The sequence below is a fragment of the Heptranchias perlo genome, chromosome 19 (genome assembly GCF_035084215.1).
Source record: "Heptranchias perlo isolate sHepPer1 chromosome 19, sHepPer1.hap1, whole genome shotgun sequence".
NCBI classification, from domain to species: domain Eukaryota; kingdom Metazoa; phylum Chordata; class Chondrichthyes; order Hexanchiformes; family Hexanchidae; genus Heptranchias; species Heptranchias perlo.
Genome location: NC_090343.1, coordinates 10,405,897 through 10,432,428, shown reverse-complemented (window position 1 = coordinate 10,432,428; position 26,532 = coordinate 10,405,897). Strand labels below are relative to the sequence as shown.

The window sequence follows — 26,532 nt, the reverse complement described above, 5'->3', positions numbered from 1 at the left end:
CCGAAAGATATTGCAGTCCGAGCTGTTCTTTTCTAGTTATACATATAAAAAACTGTCTCAATCTCGATTATTTAACAGCCTCCAATTCCTAATTATTATACAATAGATGTGGTCTCGGAAACACTGTGATGTCATTGGTGTAATACCGCTGTCACTGAACTACTTTCAACCCTCACCACACTGATCACTTGACCCGATATCACACTGCCATTCTTCAATCAAATTTCACATAAAGAGGTAAACTTAAAAAAAACACCACAAAACTGGAAAACAGAGATCCCTACGCACTAAAATTGCTGAAAGAAACGTGAGAAAAAATATTTTTTTAAATGATTGAATAATAGTTCCCTCAGACACTGAGATCAATTACCGCATCCTAATTCCTCGCATCACAAATTTGCAGAAAAGGCCTCATGGTGATCTCATTAACATGACAAAAGCACAGAAGTGAATTGAAACGGGAAAATACAACACAACCACTGTTTGCCGACCCCACCAGGGCACACGGGAAACTCAGCGAGGAAACAGGTTTCAGCCTCCAGTTGCTCTACATTCAGCACAATAAAACTGTAGGTCACAACTGACAACAGAGTAAATTAAAAGGTCTAAAAAGATTTACTAAATACTAAAGACTGCTTCATAGTGGTGTGTAAAAAAAAAATGGGACAATGAACAGTACACAGCTGTTCGTAGTTGGTTCCGGCATCTTTGGGGATCTAAGCAGCAGCTGTATTGAAGCCAGAAATGGAGACATGAGATTCAATCACAGCTTCCTGTCAGTCTCACAAATAAAAGTAGCACAGGGACAGATATCACAGCCTAGATGTCTATAAATTCTACACATATAAAATCAAGCTGCTTGCTCAATTAGGTTACAGCCGGTATCTTATGCTCGATGTTAATAGGCATAACATGCTGGCTGTCGATAAGTGTCAGTCTTGGCTCAGTGGTCATTACTCTTGCCTCTGTGGTTTGTGGGTTCAAGCCCCACTCTCCAGGACTTGAGTACCTAACTTAGGCCATGCATCAGATGAGATGGTAAACTGACTGCCCTTTCAGCTGGATATAAAAAAAAATCCCGTGGCACTATACTCGAAGAGTAGGGGAATTCTCCCGGTGTCCTGGCCAACATTTCTCCCTCAACCAACACCACTAAAACAGATGATCTGGTCAGTTATCTCATTACTATTTGTGGGACCTTGTTGTGCAACAACTCGGCTGCCACATTTCCCTACATTACAATGGTAGCTACACTTGTGAAGCCCGAGGTTGTGAAAGGCGCAATATAATTGCAAGTTTGTTCTTTTTAATCTTGCATTGGAGCTTACTTGCGTGAGAGCAGCATTTATATGCTGGATCCCTTCACTTGCACTGCTAAAGACACGTAACAACAGTTAGTTTTCATGATGTGAAGGCATACTACTCACCTGTAACCCAAACCCCAAGCCGAACCTAAAAGTACATGTTGATAGTCAATCTAAACCCCTGCATTAGATTACAGCTGGTCACTTCCAAATATCCACTATTTTTTATATATATTTTTCTTATCGAGCTTCATATTATGGAAAGAAGGTGATTAGGGAGGAACGTCATCGAAGTATACAAAATATTAAATGCTACAAAATGAAACCAAATTATTCCTTCAAGAAAGTGGGACCAAAGGACAAAGATGGAAATTAGTGAAAAATAAATTTAGAACAGGTATCAAGAATAACTTGCACTTAGTTAGCACTCTAGAGGTCTCAAAGTGCTTTGAGAGCTCCTTCCTGCCTGATTTTCTACTGTGCACTGCACCCAGGTGATCCAACATGCAAAGAGGAAAATCTGCCTCCGGATTTTTATGAGACTATTGATGATAAAGAAAAACTTCTTCATGCAAAGAGTGCTAAATGTTTGGAATAATCTAAGTAGCAAAACATACAAAATACAGTTGGATGTCATAAGAACATAAGAAATAGGAGCAGGAGTAGGCCAATCGGCCCCTCGAGCCTGCTCCGCCATTCAATAAGATCATGGCTAATCTGATCCTAACCTCAAATCTAAATTCATGTCCAATTTCCTGCCCGCTCCCCGCTCATGATGGGAGAGTTCATACATTAAATATGGGATGAGCTTGAATGATCCCTAATTTTTCTTCTGTTCATTGTAATACCTCTGTGAAACCATGATGTGGAGATGCCGGTGATGGACTGGGGTTGACAATTGTAAACAATTTCACATCGTTCACCTGACGAAGGGGGAAGCCTCCGAAAGCTTGTGAATTTAAAATAAAATTGCTGGACTATAACTTGGTGTTGTAAAATTGTTTACAATCTGTGAAACCAGTTAGAAAGGGGAATGTTTCCTCTGTGCAACAAAATCCTAAACCTGAGCCTAAATTATACATTTTATGACTTTGCTACACATAAAGTAAATCTCATCTTATTCTGTAGTTTGTATATCATGGTAGCTAGTTGGAATATTTAATGAATAGAATCATAAGGAAAGGGCTAATCAGACTTTTCTGAAGTCTAATGTTATACTAATATTGATTTCTCTTTACATTGTAGTAATATTAACCTTTAGCCTTTGCTTATTAAACAGGGAAGTATAAGTCAATTTTAAGCTAGTGATTACTGAACTGTTCAACTAAGGCTGATCCTACAGAAATGGTCAGTTTCAGGATGAAGTAATCACCTGGGTAATGAGGGAACTTAATTAAAAATGTGCCATTGCATACTGGTTCCTAAGTTTCAGGGAGTTGTAATCATTGATGATACGTTTCAGGGAAAACAGTCCAGCAAAGGAAAACATCTGGGTATACATTATCTTTTTAATTAGGGTTTCTGTAGAATCAGGAGATTGATTCTGTATCATTCAGTATCAGTCAAAGTCAGACTTAAAACTAAAGGTTTCACTTGGTAGAATGGCAATTATCTTTAACACAAGCAAAACTATTGACAAGATAACAAAGCAAGGGAGCAATACTGACTTTGTTAGCCCAACAGAAAAAGAGCTCGTTAAGTAATTAAACTCGTTTATTATCTAAAGTTAAGGCCTTTGAGAGGGTGCAGAAGAGATTTACTAGAATGGTGCCAGGGTGAGGGACATCAGTTATGTGGAGAGACTGGAGAAGCTGGGGTTGTTCTCCTTAGAACATTGGAAGTTAATGGGAGATTTGATAGAGGTGTTCAAAATCACGAATGGTTTTGATAGAGTAAATAAGGAGAAATTGTTTCCAGTGGCAGAAGGGTCGGTAACCAGAGGACACAGATTTAAGGTGATCGGCAAAAGAGCCAGAGGCGACATGAGGAAACATTTTATTGATGTAGCGAGTTGTAAAGATCTGGCCTGGAAGTTACGGGTTTCCCGGACGTCCTTACGAATTTGACGTAAGGACGTCTTTTATTTTTTTTTGTCAGTTTCCAGCCCGACAGGCCAGCCTGATTGACAGCCTGGTCTCAGTCGGACAGGAGAAGAGGAAGGAAATGGATGTGAGCAGGTAAGTCATAGATTAGGGGAGGGGGGGTAGTCGGGGTCAGGGGTCATGGGGGGGTCGGAGATCGCTGCAGGTGAGTTTGTTGGGCCTGGGGGAAAAGCACTCCTGTTCCTCCGGGCCCGCAAGCAATGCTATGAAGACACTTACCCGCTGTTTCGGGCCTTTTTGCCTCTTCTTACGTGGCTTGAAGTAGAAGACCCGGAATCCTGGCCGCAAGGGGTTAAAAACGAAGCTGTAAAAAAAAAATGGAGGCCCGTAGCTTCCTTGAAAACTTTTAGTAACTGACCTGCCTCCCGAGCGCGGCTTGGTCACCCGCCCCTCGTCCCGCCTCCGTTAAAACCGGAAATGGGCGGGTCGGGGGCAGGTTTTATATTTTTAAAAATTTTTACTGCCCTCTCACCCCCAACTCACCCGTTTTTCTGAGTTAAAATTTAGGCCCTGGAAATGCACTGCCTGAAAGGATGGTGGGAGCAAATTGAACAGTAACTTTCAAAAAGGGAATTGGATAAATACTTGAAGGGAAAAAAAATTACAGGGCCACGGGGAAAGAACAGGGGAATGGGATTAATTGGATAGCTCTCTCAAACAGCCGACACAGGCACGATGGGCCGAATGGCCTCCTCCTGTCCTGTACCTACTATGATACTATGGATAAGGGACAAGCTCAGTTAAATTCTCCTTAAATGGAGTTCTATTTTATCTTTTGTATAATCATGAAATGCAGAAACATACAGATTGTCACGGGGGGTGGGGTTGAGAGAAATTTATTAAAAAAAGAGGCAGTTTGTACAGATATCTTGGATTTAAAAAAGGTCTGTTCAACTTCTACATCAAGCTTGAAACTGTAACCTATCTATGCCCTCCACATTCACCTGAGGAAGGAAGGAAGCCTCCGAAAGCTTGTGAATTTCAAGTAAAATTGCTGGACTATAACTTGGTGTTGTAAAATTGTTTACAACTGGTGTGGTTTGCAAGTACTATCTTTTAAGTGTGTGCTAACTTCTATTGCATGCTTAATAAACTGACCTCAAATTGTAAGAACCTTAATGATTTGAGTACATCTAATCATAAATTTAAAAAAAAAACATACTCCAGCAGAATATTCTCAGTCTATATTCTCAATGCAACGGTCAATCCTCTACATGAAGTAAACCAAGCTCAGATTTGGCACTCAGTGACTGCATCCTTTATCCTGTGAATAACGAGGGTGGGGTTGGGGGGGGGGAAAAAATCAATACTTGACGAAAGGAAAAGTTTTTTTTAAAAAAAAAAGTGAGATGGAGTAAACAGGGAAAAAAAAAATCCATCCAAGGGTGACATCAAACACCAACTGACCCCCGCTCAGCCTCTTTTTGTTGACATCTCGCACCGGTTAAGAGTTACCACTTTGTAGCGAAAAGAGCAACTTACCCTCCTTATAAGCGATGGGAAGGGGCGCCTGCGCGACCGATGGGACCCGCCCCGAGGAGCGAGTTGTTGATGTAGAAAAGTGCTCGAGGGGAGTTCTTCCAGCCCGGACAACCATGAGGGAGATTCTCCACAGGATCTGGAACCTGCGGCGACATCTCATCTTGGTCTTAGCGCCGCTCCTGTTCTTGCCAGTCGTATTCATCATGCCCCTTCAGGTAGGATCTTATTTTTGTAACTTCAAGAATATCTTGCCGATTTTTTAAAATAAAGAACTCATTTGGTCCCCACCTTGGTTCCAGAGTTAGACTTGAGAAACAACCCCCCCCACTGCAGTTTATATGATATATTTTGAGAGATTGAAGTAATTCAGGAGGTATTGGATTTTGGAATTTTTTTTTATTCGTTCATGGGATGTGGGCGTCGCTGGGCGAGGCCGGCATTTATTGCCCATCCCTAATTGCCCTTGAGAAGGTGGCGGTGAGCCGCCTTCTTGAACCGCTGCAGTCCGTGTGGTGAAGGTTCTCCCACAGTGCTGTTAGGAAGAGAGTTCCAGGATTTTGACCCAGCGACGATGAAGGAACGGCGATATATTTCCAAGTCGGGACGGTGTGTGACTTGGAGGGGAACGTGCAGGTGGTGTTGTTCCCATGTGCCTGCTGCTCTTGTCCTTCTAGGTGGTAGAGGTCGCGGGTTTGGGAGGTGCTGTCGAAGAAGCCGTGGCGAGTTGCTGCAGTGCATCCTGTGGATGGTACACACTGCAGCCACAGTGCGCCGGTGGTGAAGGGAGTGAATGTTCAGGGTGGTGGATGGGGTGCCAATCGAGCGGGCTGCTTTGTCCTGGATGGTGTCGAGCTTCTTGAGTGTTGTTGGAGCTGCACTCATCCAAGCAAGTGGAGAGTATTCCATCACACTCCTGACTTGTGCCTTGTAGATGGTGGAAAGGCTTTGGAGAGTCAGGAGGTGAGTCACTCGCCACAGAATACCCAGCCTCTGACCTACTCTTGTAGCCACAGTATTCATATGGCTGGTCCAGTTATGTTTCTGTACCTCACTGTGTTCCTATATTAACTGTTGCTCGGTCACAGGAATTGTAAAAGGTAGATTTTCCAAGTCCTCACCTGGCCTGCTGTTCAGAAAACCATGGGATATCCTGAGCCACACTCAGATCAGGCCAAGTTCTTTTTTTATTATTCATTCTCAGGAAGTGGACATCACTGGCAAGGCCGGCATTCATTGCCCATCTCTATGAAGCTATGAGAAAAGATTGGATAGGCTAGGGTTGTTTTCTTTGAAACAAAGGAGGCTGAGGGGAGATTTAATTGAGGTATATAAAAATATGAGGGGGCCTACATAGAGTGGATAGAGAGGAAACATTTCCCTTAGCCGGGGGGCGGGGGGAATCAATAACCAGGGGCGCATGGATTTAAAGTAATTGGTAGCAGAATTAGAGGGGAGCTGAGGAGAATTTTTTTCACCCAGAGGGTGGGGGTCTGGCACTCACTGCCTGAAGGGGTGGTGGAGGCAGAAACCCTCAACTCATTTAAAAAGTACTTGGATGTGCACTTGAAGTGCCGTAACCTACAGGGCTATGGACCAAGTGCTGGAAAGTGGGATTAAGCTGGATAGCTCTCTCAGCCGGCATGGACATGATGGGTCGAATGGCCTCCTTCTGTTGCTGTAACTTTCTACGATTCTGTGATTCTTAGTGACCCGGAGAAGGTGGGGTGGGTGAGGGTGCCTTTTTGAATCGCTGCAGTCCTTGTGGTTTTATTATTCTTTGTAGCAGTTTGATACAAGTTGAGTGGCTTGCTACGCCATTTCAGAGGGCCAGGAGCGAAGACACGGAATATCTATCCTTGTATTAATACTCACATGATATGAAAAATGAACTTTTTAAAAATCCCTTTGGAATGAACACCAATGTTGCCGGCTGGAACTGAGTTACAGTGACAACGGTCAGGTTGTTATTGTCAACATCGCAATAATTACCTCATTGTGTTACCAGGAACATCCATAACTCTTCTAGAAAACTTTCTTTCTATTCATTATGAAATAGATAATGTAAGAACTTGCATTTATATAGCGCCTTTCACGATCTCAGGACGTCCCAGAGCACTTTACAGATAATGAAGTATTTTTGAAGTGTGGTTACTGTTGTAATGTAGGAAATTCAGCAGCCAACTTCCTAGTCTTTTGTTATCTTTTGTTCCTCTATTCATTACTGGGATCTGGTTGTCACTGGCAAGGCTGGCATTTATTGCCCATTCCTAATTAACTGAAGATGGTGGTGGGCCTTCTGGATTTGATGCTGGGCCATTTCAGAGGGCAGTTAAGAGTCAACCATATTGGTGTGGGATCAGGATCATATATAGGCCAGTTCAGGTAAGGACGGCAGGATTCCTTTTCTAAAGGACATTCGTGAACCAGTTGGAGTTTTAAGACAATCCAACATGGTCACTTTTACTGTCACCAGCTTTTAATGTCCAGATTTTTTTTTTTAAAAACTGATTTCAAATTCTCAAACAACCACAGTTGGATTTGAACTCACTTTCTGTGGATTACTAGTCCAGTAACACCACCATTCCCCTGGCAACTACTGCTCTATATCAGCTTACGTCTGGCATGTAAGTCACAATGTGGATACCATACTTGGTAGAAACCATTAACAAATCATAACAGCAATCTTTAGAACAAAAAGGAGGAAGAAAGCCAGTCATTTCTTTCAGGTTTTTCTGACCTTCCACGTAACATGACCTCGCCCTAAAGAGAGAAACTAAGCATCTGCCAATCTAGAGAAGCTGCTAGCATTTTATTGTTTAAAAAATCCATAGCAACGTAACTCAGTGCTGTAGTGTGGCAGAATAAGGAATCAATTGCCATTTGTAAACCATTGAAATTGTTGCTTTCTGTTTCTGACGCCATTTGAACCACTCAATGTGTTACACTCTTGTTGTGCTGTCTTTGTATAAAGTGTCTGCTATCCAGTATGTACAGTGCACAGTCTGGAAGTACATTTGCAAAGAACATCAGTGTTGAAATAACTCTGAAATCATTATCACTTTTATTCCCTAATTGACCAGATATTTTTTAATTATATATATTTTTTTTCCCCCCCACCAGGAGGGAAAATGCCTCTATGTAATTCTGATTATGGCTACTTTCTGGTGCACCGAAGCATTACCACTCTCAGTGACCGCGCTGCTCCCCATCTGCCTCTTCCCTCTTTTGGGAGTTCTGCCTTCATCGAAGACCTGCCCTATGTATTTTCTTGACACAAATGTCCTATTCTTCGCTGGTTTGATCATGGCCGTGGCGGTGGAAGATTGTAAGGTGCACCGCAGACTAGCACTCCGCATCCTCATGTGTTTGGGGGTTAATCCTTGCATGTAAGTACAGCAATGATACAGTAATTTACTACTCAGGCTGAACATTAGTCTATAGGAAATAATAATCACTCAGGACCTGGCCGACTTGAAATAATCCCCTATTCTGTTTCAAGGGAATGCCTATTAGAAACCTAGTACTGAAGAATGAATACATACCGTCACTAAAAGCCTTCAACAATAGTAACAACTTGCATTTAACGTAACAGGTCCCAAAGTATTTCACGGAGTTAAAACTGGATAGTTAGGGGAGATGCCCAAAGACATGATGCCAGCAGAAGTTTTAGATTAGGCTTTTGAAGGAGGTCAGAGGCTGCAAGGCAGAGGAATTTAGGAATGGGGATTGAGATCAAGGACCAAGATGGCAGAAAGCATTGCAACTGGAGGTGGAACGGAAAAAAAAGGGGAGGATACAAAAGAGGTCAGAAATCAGAAGAGTGGACGGTGCTCGATGGCACATAGGGGTGGATGTGATTTCAGGAGTAGGGAGGAGCAAGACAGTGGATGGAGTTGTTGCTGACACTCACCATCTACCTCATGTAGCCACTTGGCCATGGTACCAAGCAACGTTCCCTCTAATTTTATTTCTGCCGTGTGCGGGACGAATTTGGGTTTATGCACCGATTATAAAGGCTGTGTTCGCCACGGTAAAAAAAAAATCACAACTTTGAATGGAACATTTTTTTTTAAGAAAACATTATTCAGGGTATATAAGAAACAGAACAAATGTACAACATAATGGATAATTGTAACAAGGTGGGCTGTCAAGGATTTTTAATTAAACAAAACTGGTTCTAGAAATTTCAGAAGTAAACACAGTCACCAGAGGAATGGGGAAATCCTGATTGAATCCCAGAGGCTGTAGACGATAGGTCAGATGTGTAGAAGAGGGTGACTGTGTCTGATTCAGATGTTTTTCTCTTCTGTCTCTCGTCTTCCAGTGTTTATATATTTTGTCCCAGTTTACTTCTCTACAACGTGACAGATGAGATTTGATCCACATAAGGATATCTTCTTTCAAACCGTTCTGTGATTTCATTGTTATGTTATTCAAAAGACTGAAGCCACACTCACAAATCAGCACTTCAAATGTTGCACATATATCCACTAGTTGTGAAACCACATTGTACTGCTCTGCATTTTGTAGACTGAAAGTCACCATGTCCTGAACTGTTTTCAGTGACTTTGTTTCAATCTTCTCTGCAATTAAGTACTTGTAGTCATTGTATTGGCTCACAATGAGCTCCTTCTCATCCATGATGTTTTTTTACCAGAAGACCTTACTTGACCAAGAATCAGGATTTGTCTGTAATAGTCAACCAGCTTTTCAATATTCTCAGTGCTAAACTCATAGCTGATTTGTTGTGAGGCAAGTAAAGCAAAATCGAAAATGGACCATTGAGCTCATTTTCTTGGAACCATTTCTCCAGATGATCACGTAGTGAGGATACGAATGTCAGAATGGTTATTCCAGTGCATGATGCAATTAGATTTTTCACTGTGTTGCACCAGAAGACTATCTCGCTGAGATACTGTCCTCTGATCCTGCGGACCTTGGTCCTCGTTAACTGTGCAGCTTCGATTGTCGCTAAACAGCTCTTCTGAAAGCATTTGCACAATTCTGCTAGCTCACACAGAATATATCATTCATTGCCGCTATGGTAAGTAGAGTCTGAGAGTTTCTTCAGGCAATACTTGGCAACTGGGTCATTGTTCTCTGTTTCTTCATGCTCAAAAAGTATTGAAGAAGAGCATTGTAATTGTGCATCAGAGCACTAACAGCAAAATGTCCCATTAGCCACTCACTTCATTTAGATGGTGGAAGGACACAGCTTCACATTCTGTGACATTTGCAATTTCCTCAAATTGTCCTTTTCGAACTGAAGATGTGCAGAAGACTGCATAAATGGTTCTCAGCAATGTCTCTATTAACTTTATCGTCGGTACTTTGTTCCAGGCATCAACTATTCCCAAATCTTCAATGGTCCACACAGTGTTGCTCTACTAAATGTAGAACGGACTGCTTAAGCTGTGTGGCAATGCCATTGTTTTTTCCCCCAGCATGACAGAAGCACCATCTAAAGTGAACATCACCATTTTCTTCGTGTCCAGCTGGTTCAGAGTGTAGAAGTCTTTGATAGCTGGTGCATTGCAAGAAGTTAACTTAACAATTCCACCGAACACTATCTTGTGCTCTGCAAAAGCCACTTCCCTGAACTTGAAATAAATGAGAAGCGTCTTGCTGACTGAAATATCCGTGCTCTCATCAATAATTGGTGTACGAAATAAAGATTGGCAAATCTCCGACATAATTTCTGCATGGACGACACTGTTGATTGATTCCAAAAATTCAAAAGACATAGTTTTTGCTCCGCCAGCTCGCTGGTACCTGGAGATATTTAGCCATGTGGTTGTGCATGGAGTTGTTCATTTGTACTCCAAGCAGTACATTGTCTAAGAATTTTTATTTCATCTGGCTTCGATCACTGTCTTGCCATCAGGTCCATTCTATTCTCTATCAGCAGCAGTTTCTGTTAACATTTTCTGCAAGCTGAATCCCAGTGGGCGGTAATTTGTGTTTCTAAGAACAACCATAGCAGATTCACGTGATTTGTTTGATAAATGCCTCTTCATATAGTCTAACTTCCATCCGTCTTCCCATTTCTTGCCAGTGGAGAAATCACCCGATATTTTTGCTCCAGCACACATTTTGCAGATCAAGCGCACATCTGCACTATATTGGAATATCTCCCTCAGTTGTACACTGATCTTGCTTCATGAGATTCTGCCTCTACAATTTCATCCAGCCACTGTTCTTTGAACGTGGGACAGGATTTCTTCTTAGTGCTAGCTCCATTGTTGGCTGATGCTATTGCCTGCAGCTTAAACATGGGTATGTCAGTGTGGTGTTGCAGTGACTCACGACTCACGAGCTTTTTGTTGAATCAGCTTAATGACTCTGATTCAAACAGAAATAAATCGTACGCAATCAGAATTTTTAAATTGAGTCAGAAATACAAAACAACTGTCAAATCAGTCAGTGAGAGTTTGGGGGATAGGGAACAGTTTAATTAAAGCACCCCCCCCCCATTGAATCCTCAACGGGGTTTAAAAAAATTATTGCATTACAATTGTACATCCTGCAGGTCTTGTTAGTTTTGGCTGCCTCTATGTAAGGCAGGGAGCAATTTGGTAATGCACACTGTGCACAAGCAAACTGCGTCCTGCCTTACATAGCAGCCCCAACAAAACTCAGCCTAGTCACCAGTGCCCCCAACGATTAGGCTTACACAGGTGAAACCATACTGCAGCAAGAATCACCATCTTAAGTACACCAAAGGACAAAGCTCAGCCTAGCCACAGAGGCCCAACCCTCCCCTATAAATTAAATGGCAACATTTTAAAGGGGGTGCAGGAACAGAGGGACCTGGAGTGATCTCGAATAGTACAAGTTATTATTATCTGTACTTCCGAGGTTATATGCAGGGACTGAGAGTGAACTTCATAGAAACTGGGCTCCTCAGCCTGTAACGAAGGTGACTGCGAGGATGCTTGACTGAAGTATGTCCTGCTGCCCATGATTATTATCACATCGCGTGCCCAGAGTCATGACCTCCAGTTTTGGACTCTCCCACCAGTGGAAACATTTTCTCTGGATTATATATATATATATATATATATATATATATCTGGAGACACTTTTGTGATGGTGTTTCAGAATCGTGAAGGCTGAGTTTTTAGAAAGGTGGTTAGAAAACGTCATCAATAACTTCCCAACAATGCTGATCCTTTAAAGGATGGACTGTGTGCTGCACTGTATCATTGGGATTTCTATACTCTGAACATCGCCAACTGAAAGACATTGCTACAGGAGTTCCTCAGGGCAGTATCCTAGGCCCAACCATCTTCAGCTGCTTCATCAAAGACCTTCCCTCCAACAAAGATCAGAAACAGGATGTTCAGTGATGATTGCACAGTGTTCAGTTCCATTCGCATCCCCTCAGATAATGAAGCAGTCCGTGCCCGCAAAACAACATCCAGGCTTGGGCTGTTAAGTGGCAAGTAACATTCGTGCCAGACAATGACCATCTCCAACAAGAGAGAGTCCAACCACCTCCCCTTGACATTCAACGGCATTACCATCGCTGAATCCCCCACCATCAACATCCTGGGGGTCAGCATTGACCAGAAACTTAACTGGACCAGCCACATAAATACTGTGGCTACAAGAGCAGGTCAGAGGCTGGGTATTCTGCAGCGAGTGACTCACCTCCCGACTCCCCAAAGCCTTTCCACCATCTACAAGGCACAAGTCAGGAGTGTGATGGAATATTCTCCACTTGCTTGGATGAGTGCAGCTTCAACAACGCAAGAAGCTTGACACCATCCAGGACAAAGCAGACCGCTTGATTGGCACCCCATCCACCACCCGAAACATTCACTCCCTTCACCACCAGCGCACCTTGGCTGCAGTGTGTACCATCCACAGGATGCACTGCAGCAACTCGCCAAGGCTTCTTCGACAGCACCTCCCAAACCCACGACCTCTACCACCTAGAAGGTCAAGGGAGCAGGCATATGGGAACACCACCACCTGCACATTCCCCTCCAAGTCACACACCATTCTGACTTGGAAATATATCGCCGTTCCTTCATCGTCGCTGGGTCAAATTCCTGGAACTCCCTTCCTAACAGCACTGTGGGAAAACCTTCACCACACAGACTGCAGCGGTTCAAGAAGGTGGCTCACCACCACCTTCTCAAGGGCAATTAGGGATGAGCAATAAATGCTGACCTTGCCAGCGACGCCCACATCCCATGAACAAATTAAAATAAAGACTTAAACACATACTCACTAAGGCCAAATCAAAACAAAGGGGGAGAAAATGGAAAGGCTTTCGACTTGGCCTCTCTTCAAGGGACCGGATGTTTACGAACAATCAAACCATCAATAGTAATGTATAACTTATATAGTATCAGTGGGGGGTGAAGGAATATAATGATTCTGTGCTCCCAGCTCTGCAGCAGACCTGATCGCATCACTCCAATTGAGCAATTACCTCTGCTTAATAAAAGGTGTTTCAAACAGTCGGTGGCTGTGCCGCCAAATCAAACAGCGAGGGCCGGATACAACCCTTTCACAGTTCAGTGGTCATGTGTGAGACAAGAGCAGACTAATCCCCCACTCTAGCACCACCCTCGTCAGTGAAACTACTTCACTCAACTGTTACCACCTGCACTTAACACTCAGAGAGCCAGAGGCTTGCACCAGGGAAGTTACGAAGCAGAGAAAAAAGGAACAAAAAGCCCCCAAACCCCCAAACACCCACCTCGATGCGCACAGAGCTGGATCAGATTCTGAACACCACGAGGACGACCAGGGCCTGTGATACTCCAGCACACGCGCCCGCCGGATGTGACGATCCAGCTCCTGGGAGTCCTGGCCCAGGTTTGGAGAGTGGACCGAGTGCCGAAGTGCACGGCACAATGGACTGCTGCGCAGTTGCGCACACGCGCAGCTTACAGGGAACGGTGGTACCAAAGGCTCCCGATACCTGCGGGACCAAACACCAGGCTGGTTTCAGAAAAGAAGGGGAGAAAAACAAGTTGAAGGTGGCAGGGCAGGTTGAGAAAGCGGCTAAAAAAGCATACGGGATCCTGGGCTTTATAAAATAGAGGCATGGAGTACAAAAGCAATGAAGTTTTGGATGAACCTTTATAAAACACTGGTTCGGCCACAACTGTAGTATCGTGTCCAGTTCTAGGCACCGCACTTTAGGAAAGATGTGAAGGCCTTAGAGAGGGTGCAGAAGAGATTTACTAGAATGATTCCAGGGATGAGGGACTTCAGTTGTGTGGATAGACTGGAGAAGCTGAGGTTGTTCTCCTTGGAAGAGAAGTTTGAGAGGAGATTTGATAGAGGTGTTCAAAATCATGAAGGGTCTAGACAGAGTAGATAGTGAGAAACTGTTCCTATTGGCAGAAGGGTCAAGAACCAGAGGACATAGATTTAAGGTGATTGGCAAAAGAACCAAAGGTGACATGAGGAAACCGTTTTTAAAAAAAAAACCACAGCGAGTGGTTATGATCTGGAATGCACTGCTAGAGTGGGTGGTGGAGGCAGATTCAATCATGGCCTTCAAAAGGGAACTGGATAAGTACTTGAATGGAAAAAGAATTGCAGGGCTACAGGGATAGGGTGGAGGAGTGGAACTAGCTGGGTTGCTCTTGCATAGAGCCGGCACGGACTCAGTGGGCCGAATGACCTCCTTCCGTGCTGTAACCTTTCTATGATACTAAGTAATCGGAGGTTAGAGCTACACAGTCACAGAAACATACAGCACAGGAGGCCATTTGGCTGATCGTTTCTGTGCCGGCTCTTTGCTAAGGCAATCCAAAATTACTCCCACTACCCTGCACTCTCCCCATAGTCCTGTATCTTCCAATAGTTATCCAAGTTTTCCTCAAAAGGTTGCAAATGTTTTCTGCCTCAGCCATTCCCTGTAGCATTTCATTCAATGCTCCAACAAAAATTAATCTGTGTTCAAATCCCTACACAGACTCACCACTCCCTGTCTCTAACCTCTTCCAGTGCTTTAACCCTCCAGGAACTCTGCGTTCCTCCAATTATGGACTCTTGTGTATCCCCGATTTCCTTTGCCCCACCATTGGCAGCCGTGCCTTCTGCTGTCTGGGTCCTAAATTCTGGAATTCATTCCCTAAACCTCTCCGCCTCTCTTATCGCTCTCTCCTCCTTTAAGACTCCTTAAAAGCTACTTCTTATCAAAGCTTTTGGTCACCTGCCCTAATATTTCCTATGTGGCTCGGTGTCAAATTTTGTCCGATAACACTCCTGTGAAGCACCTTGGGATATTTTACGACGTTGAAGGCGCTATATAAATGCAGGTTGTTGTTGAAGGGTACATCCTGAAACGTCATAACCTGTTGTTTCTCTTTACAGATGCTGACTGACCTGTTCTGTATTTCCAACATATTGTGTCTTTGTTTCAGATGCTCAGCATTTGCAATTTTTGATGTTGGCGTACTACTTTGGCAAATCAGTCCAGAGTGGTAAGAAACGGGTTTGCAATTACGACCCGCAGTACGGGTGCCCCGGTCTTTGCAATTTCAGTCGAGCCATCAGGTGGAGGGGCCGAACAGCTTCCTCCCAGAGAGTAAGAAAGAAAACATCGATACGAGACACTCGTGTACCTTTCTACCCTTAAAAAAGGGAATGGTACCCCAGAGTGATTTAAAAGAGGTAGAGGAAAGAAAGGACATGGGCAGAATTGCCAGTCACTTTTCTCTGGTGTTATACTGAGAGCAACCAAAGAAAATGGATAACACGCCATCTAAAGTGTATTGAAATGTTGTTATTTTTCCCACCACTGAGGAATATGAAGTGGATTAGACTAGTCACCATAAATACGGCCGCTTAAATCACTGCCATCTTGACATGAGGGAAAAATCACACCCTGTGTTGAGAAAGCATAGTTGAAAAGGATTATTAACTTATTGCTTAAGATTATTGTGGAAAGACTAGCAAATCTGGGGTTGTTGTCCTTACAGCAGAGAAGGTTAAAAAGAGCGTAGTGGAGCCAATTCTATGATTCTAATCCTAATATTGTGTTGTGTTCTTTAGGCTCATACTGGGAATGATGCTAAGCACTGCCTTCCTGTCTATGTGGCTGAGTAACACAGCCACTACAGCCATGATGATGCCTATAGCCACTGCTGTCCTCAAGAACCTGAACGATGATATGGGGATAATGCAACGGAATGCGACTCTTGTTAACGCAGGTACTCGAGTCAAATCCTGTTTTAAATTCAGATGTTTTTCCTGTTCTGCAAAAAACAAAACAAGGCTGTGTTGCTGGAAAATATAAAGCCTACAAGCAGTATATAAACAGTCAAACCAACATCTTGGAGTCAGTCTGCTATTCTGGGCATCGGTTTTAACCCTACCTGCTGGGGTTGAAATCAGGCAGGTGGGCAGTTAAGAATGAACAGGTTACTTACCAGCTCGGAACTCAACCCTTTCCTGCTGCCTCAGATATTAACTTGCAGGCAGGTGAGGTGCCCACCTAAAGCGCCCGCCTGATGAATCTATGCAGATTGGGGTACTATTATTTCAACAGGACCCCTATGGCATTTTAACCAGGGCCTGAGCGGGGAAGCCACTGTGATTTTCCCTTGGCCACCTGATCTGCCCCTACTGGAAGCCGCTGTGTGCCGGAACGGGTGAGAATTGGACCAGTCGCGTTTAAACGAAGCCCGCTGGTTAAAATCACTGAGGCCTCCAGCTGCCTCTACTGGGCAGGAAATTAATTCGCCGGAGCGGATTCCCACTGGAAATCCGCTTGGAGTTAAAAATGCAACACCCCCCTCCCCAATCAGGAATGGGACAGTCACTCCTGTTCCAGGTACAATTAGAAATGTGACAGTCAGTCCCAGGCAGACACAAAAAAAGGGAAAAATGACAAATGCTGAAAAATTGAAATAAAAACAGAACATGCTGTAAATACACATTATTAGTAAAATAGTGCAGAGAAGGATGACACTATCCTACGAAAGATCATTTAAAACACTTAACTGTTTTCTAATTAAGCATTTGCAGATCATTTGACCCATCCCCGCTCTGTAATTGGTGTATAGAATCATAGAAAGGTTACAGCATGGAAGGAGGCCATTCGGCCCATCGAGTCCATGCCGGCGCTATGCAAGAGCAATCCAGCTGGTCCCACTCCCCGCCCTCTCCCCATAGCCCTGCAAATTTTTTCCTTTCAAGTACTTATCCAGTTCCCTTTTGAAAGCCACGATTGAATCTGCCTCCACCACCCTCTCGGGCAGTGCATTCCAGATCCTAACCACTCGCTGTGTAAAAATGTTTTTCCTCATGTCACCTTTGGTTCTTTTGCCAAATCACCTTAAATCTATGTCCTCTGGTTCTTGACCCTTCCACCAATGGGAACAGTTTCTCTATCTATTCTGTCTAGACCCTTCATGATTTTAAATACCTCTATCAAATCTCCTCTCAACCTTCTCCATTTCCAACTTTAATAAAATGCCTGTTAACCTTTCATTCTTCAGTTCTGATGAAGGATACACACCCAAAACATTAGGAACATAGGAACAGGAGTAGGCCATTTAGCCCTTCAAGTCCATTAGATCATGGCTGATCTGTATCTTAACTTCATCTACCCATCTTGGTTCCTTGCTTAACAAAAATCTATCAACCTCAGTTTTGAAATTTTCAGTTGACCCCCAGCCTCAACAGCTTTTTTTTGGGTCGGGGGGGGGGGGGAAAGTTCCAGATTTCCACCATCTTGTGTGAAGAAATGCTTCCTGACATCACCCTTGAACGGCCTAGCTATAACTTTGAGGTTATTATAAGATTGTCTCTTTACAGATGCTTGACTCACCTGCTGTGTATTTCCATCATTTTCTGTTTTTATTTCTAGTACAGATACAGTCTGGAATGGGACAGCCAATCCTGACTCTGTCTGTACTGGGAATGAGGTACAGTGATATAAAATGCAATTCTGATTATGCTCCTTACAGACAGTATGCAATTATGATTGACAACATTTTCCACATTGCAGAATTCAATTCTTATTTGTTTACTTAATTACAGATGTATAAAATTTAAATTGCATCTCCATCCCTTCCCCCCAGCTGCCTGCACTATTCCCTGACTGGGAAGGAGGGCAGGTATGCTGCCCTTAGGCTTCTGTGACTGCCAATTGATAACCAAAATCTAAGCTAGACACAGCATTCTGTGTTGATTTTCTGTTACCTCTGGCCCCCCCTTCCTGCTATTTCCAGCAATCCAGCCAATAGGAACTCACTGGAGGAACTGAGGGCATTAACCTGTGATCTCCCAATCCAGGGTGCAGTCCGTTTTAATGTGCTACACAGTATCACCAGACCAACCTACTTTAATTAGTGAATTTACATGTTTCATGGCTAGATTTTCCACCCATTGGCTATGAATAGATGATAAATCTAGTACCATGGTAATGTTTACTCATCTCTGGGTCGATGACCTTGGGCACAAACAGCATAATCGGGCTCCTATACAGAACAAGCATTGTCTGACCATGTTTAGCCTCTCATAGTCCCCTCTTTAATACAGAAACTAGACCATGGCTTTCTGATGCACTATGACCTGCGATAAACCAATTACTACTTTCGGCTCCCTCACTTGTGGGCAAATCATATCAAAGACCCTGTACAGGTTAGACACTGCCCAATCACCTCTGGCACCTGGGTCAAATTCAGCCTAGACTGAATTTGACAAAGGCTCCTCATCAGCTGGCTGGCTGCGCGAAATGAGTATTAGACAGGCACAAAACTGCCTCTACTTCAGCACTAATTGGTATTAATCTGACAACCTTATCAAGTGAAGTCACAGGTCCTAGGCTTGCATCGATGTTCCTGGGATAGCCATGTGGGGGTGGAGCTTCTGCCTGCCCCTACAAGTCCATCAACATAACTTGCATTTAGATAGCGCCTTTAATGTAGTAAAACGTCCCCAGACATTTCACAGGAACATTATCAAACAAAATTTGACACCGAACCACTTAAGAAGATATTAGGACAAGTGACTAAAAGCTTGGTCAAAGAGGTAGGTTTTAAGGAGCGTCTTAAAAGGGAGAGAGAGGCAGAGAGGTTTATGGAGGGAATTCCAGAGCTTAGGGCCTAGGCAGCTGAAGGCACGGCCGCCAATGGTAGAGCGATTAAAATCGGGGATGTGCAAGAGGCAAGAATTGGAGGAGCGCAGAGATCTCGGAGGGTTGTAAGGCAGGGTCTGCCTAAATCAGGAGTTTCTGCTCCAAGGTCCTCAGTCCAGATCCAGCATTCAATCGGTGCAGGCACACCGGGTCTTACCAGACGTAGCTGGCGAAAAGGACAGAGGTGGGACTTACCTTGGGGGGAGTCCAGGCCAGATGTTGGGACCTGGACCCCTGAAGACAAAGAGCCCAAAATTTGTTACAGGGAAAATTTGAAATGGATCCTTTGTAAGGGGGTTACAGTAGGCACTCAGATTGTTCTTTGGAAGGGGGGGGGGAAAGGTGGGGGGTGATGATGGCAGCACGCCCCAGACCAGCCAGCAACCATCAGGGTTTCCAGTGTCTTTGGTGGGGGATTGGAACGCCCGCACTCCCCGAATCTGCAAACTCTGGGGGAAGTCAGGGGAAGTAGCCACGGGTGGGTGCATCCCAGTACTTAATGCCGAAAAGCAGATCTCCATGGATTTTCAGGACCCTGGCGAACAACTTCCCTTGACCGACCTTGTCTTATAATCTTCAAATCTCCATTTAGGTCACATTTGCCAAAGAAAATAAGCCCCATCTTTCTCAAACTTTCCTCATAACTTAAATTCCCCATGGCCAGAAACATCTTCATTCCTCAGCTTTGTACGACATTCATGGGTTTCAAATATGTTCTGAAAATCTTTCAATATTATCTTCCCTCATCTGTTATTTCTGTTTAATTAAGAATCACTATGGTTCTTGACGCACAGCATAAATTCTGCTTTTCTGTCATTCTGTGTTCATGAACTTCCACAAAATCACCTGTACAGATGCTGCTGAATATTTTGGGGAAACTGCTGTAGAAATTCTAAGGTAGAAGGCCTAAATAATTTGCATACTTCCAGTGTGGGTTGACCATAATGCTAGAGGAATTGCTGGTTATTCCTGTGGACTCTACATGGTCAGCTCAGACCATATTAGTTTCAGGGCCTTGATGGGACAAGGTTTCTGGATCTTGCAGTGGATGACTAACTTGCTGTGTTTTTTTTTTAAATCCTTCATTTAGGATAATTTTCTCTGGCCCTTCCCGTGATTCTGTGAACTGCTCTTAGCCCAATGCTGCTCTGTTAGGCAATACATGAAAGTGGCCACCAGTTGTCTCTTTTTCTCTCGATACATACAGCATTGCCGAGATTTTATGCTTCTGCGTTTATTACATAGACTGTACAGCACAGGAACAGGTCATTCGGCCCAACTGGTCCATGCCGGTGTTTATGCTCTGCACGAGCCTCCTCCCATCCCTCTTCATCCAACCCCATCAACATAACCTGCTATGCCTTTCCCACTCATGTATTTATCCAGCTTCCCCTTAAATACATCTATGCTTTTCGCCTCAATTACTCCTTGTGGTAGCGAGTGCCACATTCTAACCACTCTCTGGGTAAAGAAGTTTCTCCTAAATTCCCTATTGGATTTATTAGTTACCAAATTATATTTATAGCCCCTAGTGGTCTCCCCCACAAGTGGAAACATCTTCTCTACATCTACCCTATTAAACCCTTTCATAATCTTAAAAGAGCTCCAGCCTGTTCAGGTATAACCTCAGTTCTGGTATCATCCTAGTAAATCTATTTTGCACTTTTTCCAGTGCCTCTATAATCCTTTTTATAATATGGAGACCAGAACTGTGCACAGTAATGGTAATCAGTCCATGATCGTCTGCCCATTAAAGTAAAGCGAATGGGTGGAAAAATCTCACGCAGGCCGGCACAAGAGGAAAACCTCGACCTATTTATCTTTTATCCCTCCTTGCGATTAACACAACATTCACCATAACTCCAGTTTGAGGCTGTTATTCTAATTTCTAGACAAGCAGCCACATTTTTCGGATATATACGCTTATCCCATTACATGGGTTACTGGTAATTTTTTTACCACACAGAGCAATTACAAGGATTGGTGACAACCCAAAGCTTATAGGGCATAAAGGAGTCCCTGACATCCAACCAGATTTGGCTCTACTTCATGTATTCAACGCGTGACTGCGTCTTCACCCTCACGTCATTTCCGTACGATTGGAATGCTCGACACACCTTGGGATAGAATGACTATTTCCGTCTTTCTTTTGGGGGCAGAGAAACAGTGGGGGGGGGGGGGGAAGTGGTCCATTTTCATCAATTGGTTAAGTAAAATGGAGAGAGGAATGAAGACATTTATGTTAATCATTTTAAACTAGAAGCTGCTGTCTTGCATCCTATCCAGTCTGAGGGGTCATGGGTGACTAGTAACAGTAAATAACAGGAAAAAACCTGACGGGAATCTGGCGTCTCCACAAAATATTACAGCCTGGGAAAAAGTACACAGTCTCTAAAATAACTACTGAATTCACCAGATGTTTACTGATTTTGGGACTATGAGAATGTATTGCTTGATTTTTTTTTATTAGTTTGGCTGATCTCGAACCAAAATGGTCACTTCCGATTTCTCACACTTCCTAAAAAAAATGTATCTGTACAGGCCCAGAGCTTTGCACGTGCATTTGAAAACTTTAAGCACCATTTTCTTTTGTCGCGACTCCATTTGATTGAGCTCCCAATTTTCTGATGTGTTCCAAATTTGGGCTTAGTACAGTCCGCCTGCCTATGTACTGGTGATGACATGCACTGACCTGGTACTGTGTGAACTATCAAGAGGAAGGGATGAATGGTCAGTCTGGCAAATTTGATATAATCACAATGATTCAAGGCACGACTTGTCAGTTTGCTAGTGTTTTGTTTCATAGAATGTTATAAAATGGGTTTGTGTCCAGGGATCAACCTCCAATTACCTGGAGGAGGTTAGACCAGAGGTGAGGCTATCAACCACAGAATTAGGAAAGTAGATGATGAGATTTGATTACCTTGCTCGGCCCGTTCTTGGTCAGTTACAGGTTAGTTTTGCAGAGGCCCAGGAGCACTGTGACAGAATATATCACTTTAAAGCAAGTCAAGTGAGGACATACCACTGAAGCAGTGAAAAGTAAAATTTAAAAAACAGACACTAGGAAGAACCTCTTCACTCAAAGAATGAGAAATGTTTGCGATAATCTGCCAGGCAATACAGTAGGCACAAAAGTTGAGATTTTCCATTCAGCATTATTTTAATGGTTGCCACCAACATTGAAGCAACACCAACCAAAAAATCTGAGCTAAAGACTTTGGGTTACTCAAAATGCAACTCAGTGCTAGGCTGGGAAAGTTAGGATACCAGAAGCATGAGCGTTGATGGACCAAGTGACCGATTCTTGTCTTTGATGTTCTTCTTTCCTAGGGTGTAACGAGGGAATGCTGCACTGTCGGAGGTGCTGTCTTTTGGATAATATGTTAAACTGAGGCCCCGTCTGCCCTGTCAGGTGGACGTAAAAGATTCCACGGCACTATTCAAAGAACAGAGGCGTTCTCCCGGTATCCTAGCCAACATTTATCCCACAACCAACACCCAAGACAAATGATCTGGTCATTTATCTCATTGCTGTTTGTGGGACCTTGCTGTGCACAAATTGGCTGCCTTGTTTCCTACATTGCATCATTGACCACACTTCAAAAGTACTTTATTGGCTGTAAAGCACTTTGGGACATCATGACAGGTGCTATATAAATGCACGTTTTTCTTTCTTTAGTAAGTTGGTCTGTCAGGTAAAGATGGGGTAAGAACTTTAAAGCAAAGAAATAAATAATCATGAGCATTTTTTGCTTCAGATGAACCACAGGAGAATGAATCAGCTGCTGAGGAGAGTAATGCTAATCCAGAAGCAGTGGAGGAAAGGTAGGAAATAAGGGGTGCTATAAGGAGGTCTAAAAGGTGTTTAAGGGATCAAAGTTCCTTTGGTCACAGTGTGTTGCGACATTGCAAGTGTATTTTTGAAGATTTGCTCTGTTTTCTACTGGTTAATGAGATACTTAACAAGATAAAGCGAACCCAAAACAATACTTTGATACCCCATGGCAGCGAGACGAGAGAGTACAGGTCTGCGTTGTGAAAGACAAGTCAAGAAGATGGTCAAAAAGATAGTAGTCAACAGCTGGAACGGGGCATCAGAACATAAGAAAAATAGGAGTAGGACACATGGCCCCTCGAGCCATTTAATAAGATCATGGCTGATCTTCGACCTCAACTCCACTTTCCCACTCGATTCCCATATCCCTTGATTCCCTTAGAGTCCAAAAATCTATCGATCTCAACCTTGAACGTACTCAACGACTGCCCATACACAGCCCTCTGGAATAGAGAATTCCAAAGATTCACAACCCTGAGTGAAGAAATTTCTCGTCATCTCAGTCCTAAATGGCCAACCCCTTGTCCTGAGACTATGCACCCTAGTTCTAGATGCACCAGCCAAGAGAAACAGCCTCTTGGCATCGACCCTGTCAAGCCCTCAGAATTTTATACGTTTCATTGAGATCATCTCATTCGTCTAAACTCCAGAGAATATAGGCACAATCTACTCAATCTCTCCTCATAGGACAACCCTCTCATTCCCAGGAATCAATCTAGTGAACCTTCATTGCACCACCTCTAAGGCAAGTATATTCTTCCTTAGGTAAGGAGACCAAAACTGTATAGGTACTCCAGGTGTGGTCTCACCAAAGCCCTGTACAATTGCAGCAAGACTTCCTTACTCTTGTACTCCAACCCCCTTGCAATAAAGGCCAACATACCATTTGCCTTCCTAATTGCTTGCTGTACCTGCATGTTAACTTTCTGTGTATCGTGTTCAAGGACACCCAAATCTCTCTGAACAGTTTCTCACCATTTAAAACAATATTCTATTTTTCTGTTCTTCCTACCAAAGTGAATAACCTCACATTTCCCCACATTATACTCCATCTGCCACCTTCTTGCCCACTCACTTAACCTGTCTATATCCCTTTGCAGACTGTGTCCTCCTCACAACTTATTTTCCCACCTAGCTTTGTATCGTCAGCAAACTTGGATACATTACACTCAGTCCCTTCATCTAAGTCATTAATATAGATTGTAAATAGCTGAGGCCCAAGCACTGATCCTTACAGCACCCCACGAGTTACTGCCTGCCAACCTGAAAATGACCTTTATTCCTACTCTCTGTTTTATGTCCATTAACCAATCCTCTATCCATGCTAATATATTACTCCCAACCCCATGAGCCCTTATTTTGTATAACAACTTTTCGTGTGGCACTTTAAATCGAATACCTTTTGAAAATTCAGCATTTTCCCTACTACTGATGTCAGGCTAACCGGCCTGTAGTTCCCCGTTTTCTCTCTCCCTCCTTTCTTGAATAGCTGTGTTACATTTGCTACCTTCCAATCCACTGGAACCATTCTAGAATCTAGGAAATTTTGGAAGATCTCAACCAATGCATCCACTATCTTTGCAGCCATCTCTTAGAACCCAAGGATGTAGGCCATTAGGTCCAGGGGATTTGTTGGCTTTTAGTCCCATTAATTTCTCCAGTACTTTTTCCTTTATTAATAATTACTTTAAGTTCCTCACTCATTAGGCCCTTGATTCCCAACTACTCCTGGTATGATTTGTGTCTCTTCTGTAAAGATACAAAATATTTGTTTAACGACTCTGCCATTTCCTTATTCTCCATTATAATTTCTTCTGTCTCAGCCTCTAAAGGGACCCATGTTTACTTTCGCTGCTCTCTTCCTTTTTACATACTTGAAGCTCTTACAATCTGTTTTTATATTTCTTGCTAGTTTACGCTCATATTCTAATTTCTCAGCCATCCTTTGCTGGTTTCTAAAACTCTCCCAATCCTCAGGCTTACTACTCTTCTTGACAACATTATAAGCCTCTTCTTTTAATATAATACTATCCTTAACTTCTTTAGTTAGCCATGGATGGATCACTTTTCCCGTGGAGTTTTTATTTCTCAAATGGAATGTATGTTCGTTGAGAATTATGAATTATTTCCTTAAATGTTTGCTATTGCTTAGCTATCATCATATCTTTTAATCTAAATTTCCCAACCGTAGCCAACTTGCCCCTCATATCTACGTAATTGGCTTTGTTTAAGTTTAAGACTCTAGTTTTGGGCTTAAGTATGAACTCAACGAGAATGTCTATCATATTATGATCACTCTGCCCCAGAGGATCCTTAATTATGAAATTACTAATTAATCCTGTCTCATTACACAAGACAAGGTTTAAAATAGCCTCTTCTCTGGTTAGTTCCATGACGTATTGTTCTAGGAAACTGTCTTGAATGCATTCCATGAACTCGTCCTCCAAACTACTTTTGCCAATTTGATTTGCCCAGTTTATCTGAAGATTAATGTCTCCCATGACTATTGCATTACCTTTGTTACAAGCTCCTCTTATTTCTTGATTAATACTCTGTCCAACAGTATAACTAATGTTAGGGGGCCTATATACTACTCCCACCAGTGTTTTCTGCCCCTTGTTATTTCTTATCTCCACCCATACTGATTCTACTTCCTGATTTTCCGAGCCAAGATCCTCTCACTACTGTCCTTATGTCATCCTTTATTATCAGGGTTACCCCCCCGCCTCATCCACCTTCTCCATTTTGCCTGTCATTTCAAAAAGTTAAGTACCCTGGAATATTTAGTTCCCAACCTTGGTCATCTTGCAATCACGTCTCAATAATAGCTACTAGATCAAACCCATTTATCTCTATTTGTGCCACTGTGTCAGAAAGTTTGGTTACGGTCATTAGATTCATTTATGAAAGGACTAAATGCTGCAATAAGAAAAATGTTGGAGTTGTTATTCGTGGAGAATAAAACCTGAGATTGAGTATTCAGCAGAATCCATAAAACCTGCATCCCACCACCCGATGGCCCTGCCATTTTACACCATTGCATCACTTTGCAGCCTTTTATTTTAAAATTGGAATTTTAATAATTGCTGTAGAATTTATGTTTAAGTGAGGGAAGGAAAGGAAAATTCTTTTTACAAGATACAATGTGCCTCCTCCGATATGTAGTGTCACTGTGCAGCTCACTAGGCTGTGTATGTCGGGAACTGAGCCTGTATCCTGAAGGCTTCTTACAAAGAAGAAGTATAACATTTTCCATCATCCTGGAAGTTATCTGTATTCCTGTTGAGGACTGGCAGCATTATAGTTGCCAACTCTGGTTGGACATATGCCTGGAGGTTTCATCATATGGCCTCCTGCCTCCAACCACCCTATTCCCACAATCTCACCATTGGTCACCCATCATGTCCATCCTCATGGTGCACTGCCTTCCTAGGCCAATCGGAAAGTGAATCGACTGTTCAATACCCAATTGGATGATTCTTGACTGTCAGTAAAGTCATAGAAATTAAAAGGAAGGAGGCCATTCATCCCATCACATCTATGCCTGTGCTATCTCTTCAATTGCTCCAATCCCAGTTCTCAAACTTTTCCCTGTTCTTTCTTTTCGAATACTTATCCCAATCTGTTTTAAATAATATTAAAGTCTTTGCCTCTCCATTCTTTTTCTGAAGTCTGAGATAGGGGAACCTT

At 43.0% G+C, this 26,532-nt stretch overlaps 1 protein-coding gene across 2 annotated transcripts in view; it reads left to right on the top strand.

Moving 5' to 3' along the window:
* Positions 1 to 4,916: 4,916 nt before the first annotated feature.
* Positions 4,917 to 26,532, top strand: part of LOC137335155 (Na(+)/dicarboxylate cotransporter 3-like) — a 51,826-nt gene continuing 30,210 nt past the window's right edge. The window contains exons 1-4 of one of the 2 annotated variants that reach the window (XR_010966346.1): positions 4,917 to 5,103; positions 8,009 to 8,274; positions 15,914 to 16,071; positions 22,766 to 22,832. Coding sequence is in view for 1 of the 2 variants with exons in the window: in XM_068000302.1 (XP_067856403.1) it covers positions 5,002 to 5,103; positions 8,009 to 8,274; positions 15,914 to 16,071; positions 22,766 to 22,832 (593 nt within the window). In the remaining variant the exon portion in view is untranslated. The remainder of the gene's footprint in view (positions 5,104 to 8,008; positions 8,275 to 15,913; positions 16,072 to 22,765; positions 22,833 to 26,532) is intronic. The other variant, XM_068000302.1, reaches the window with a different exon arrangement.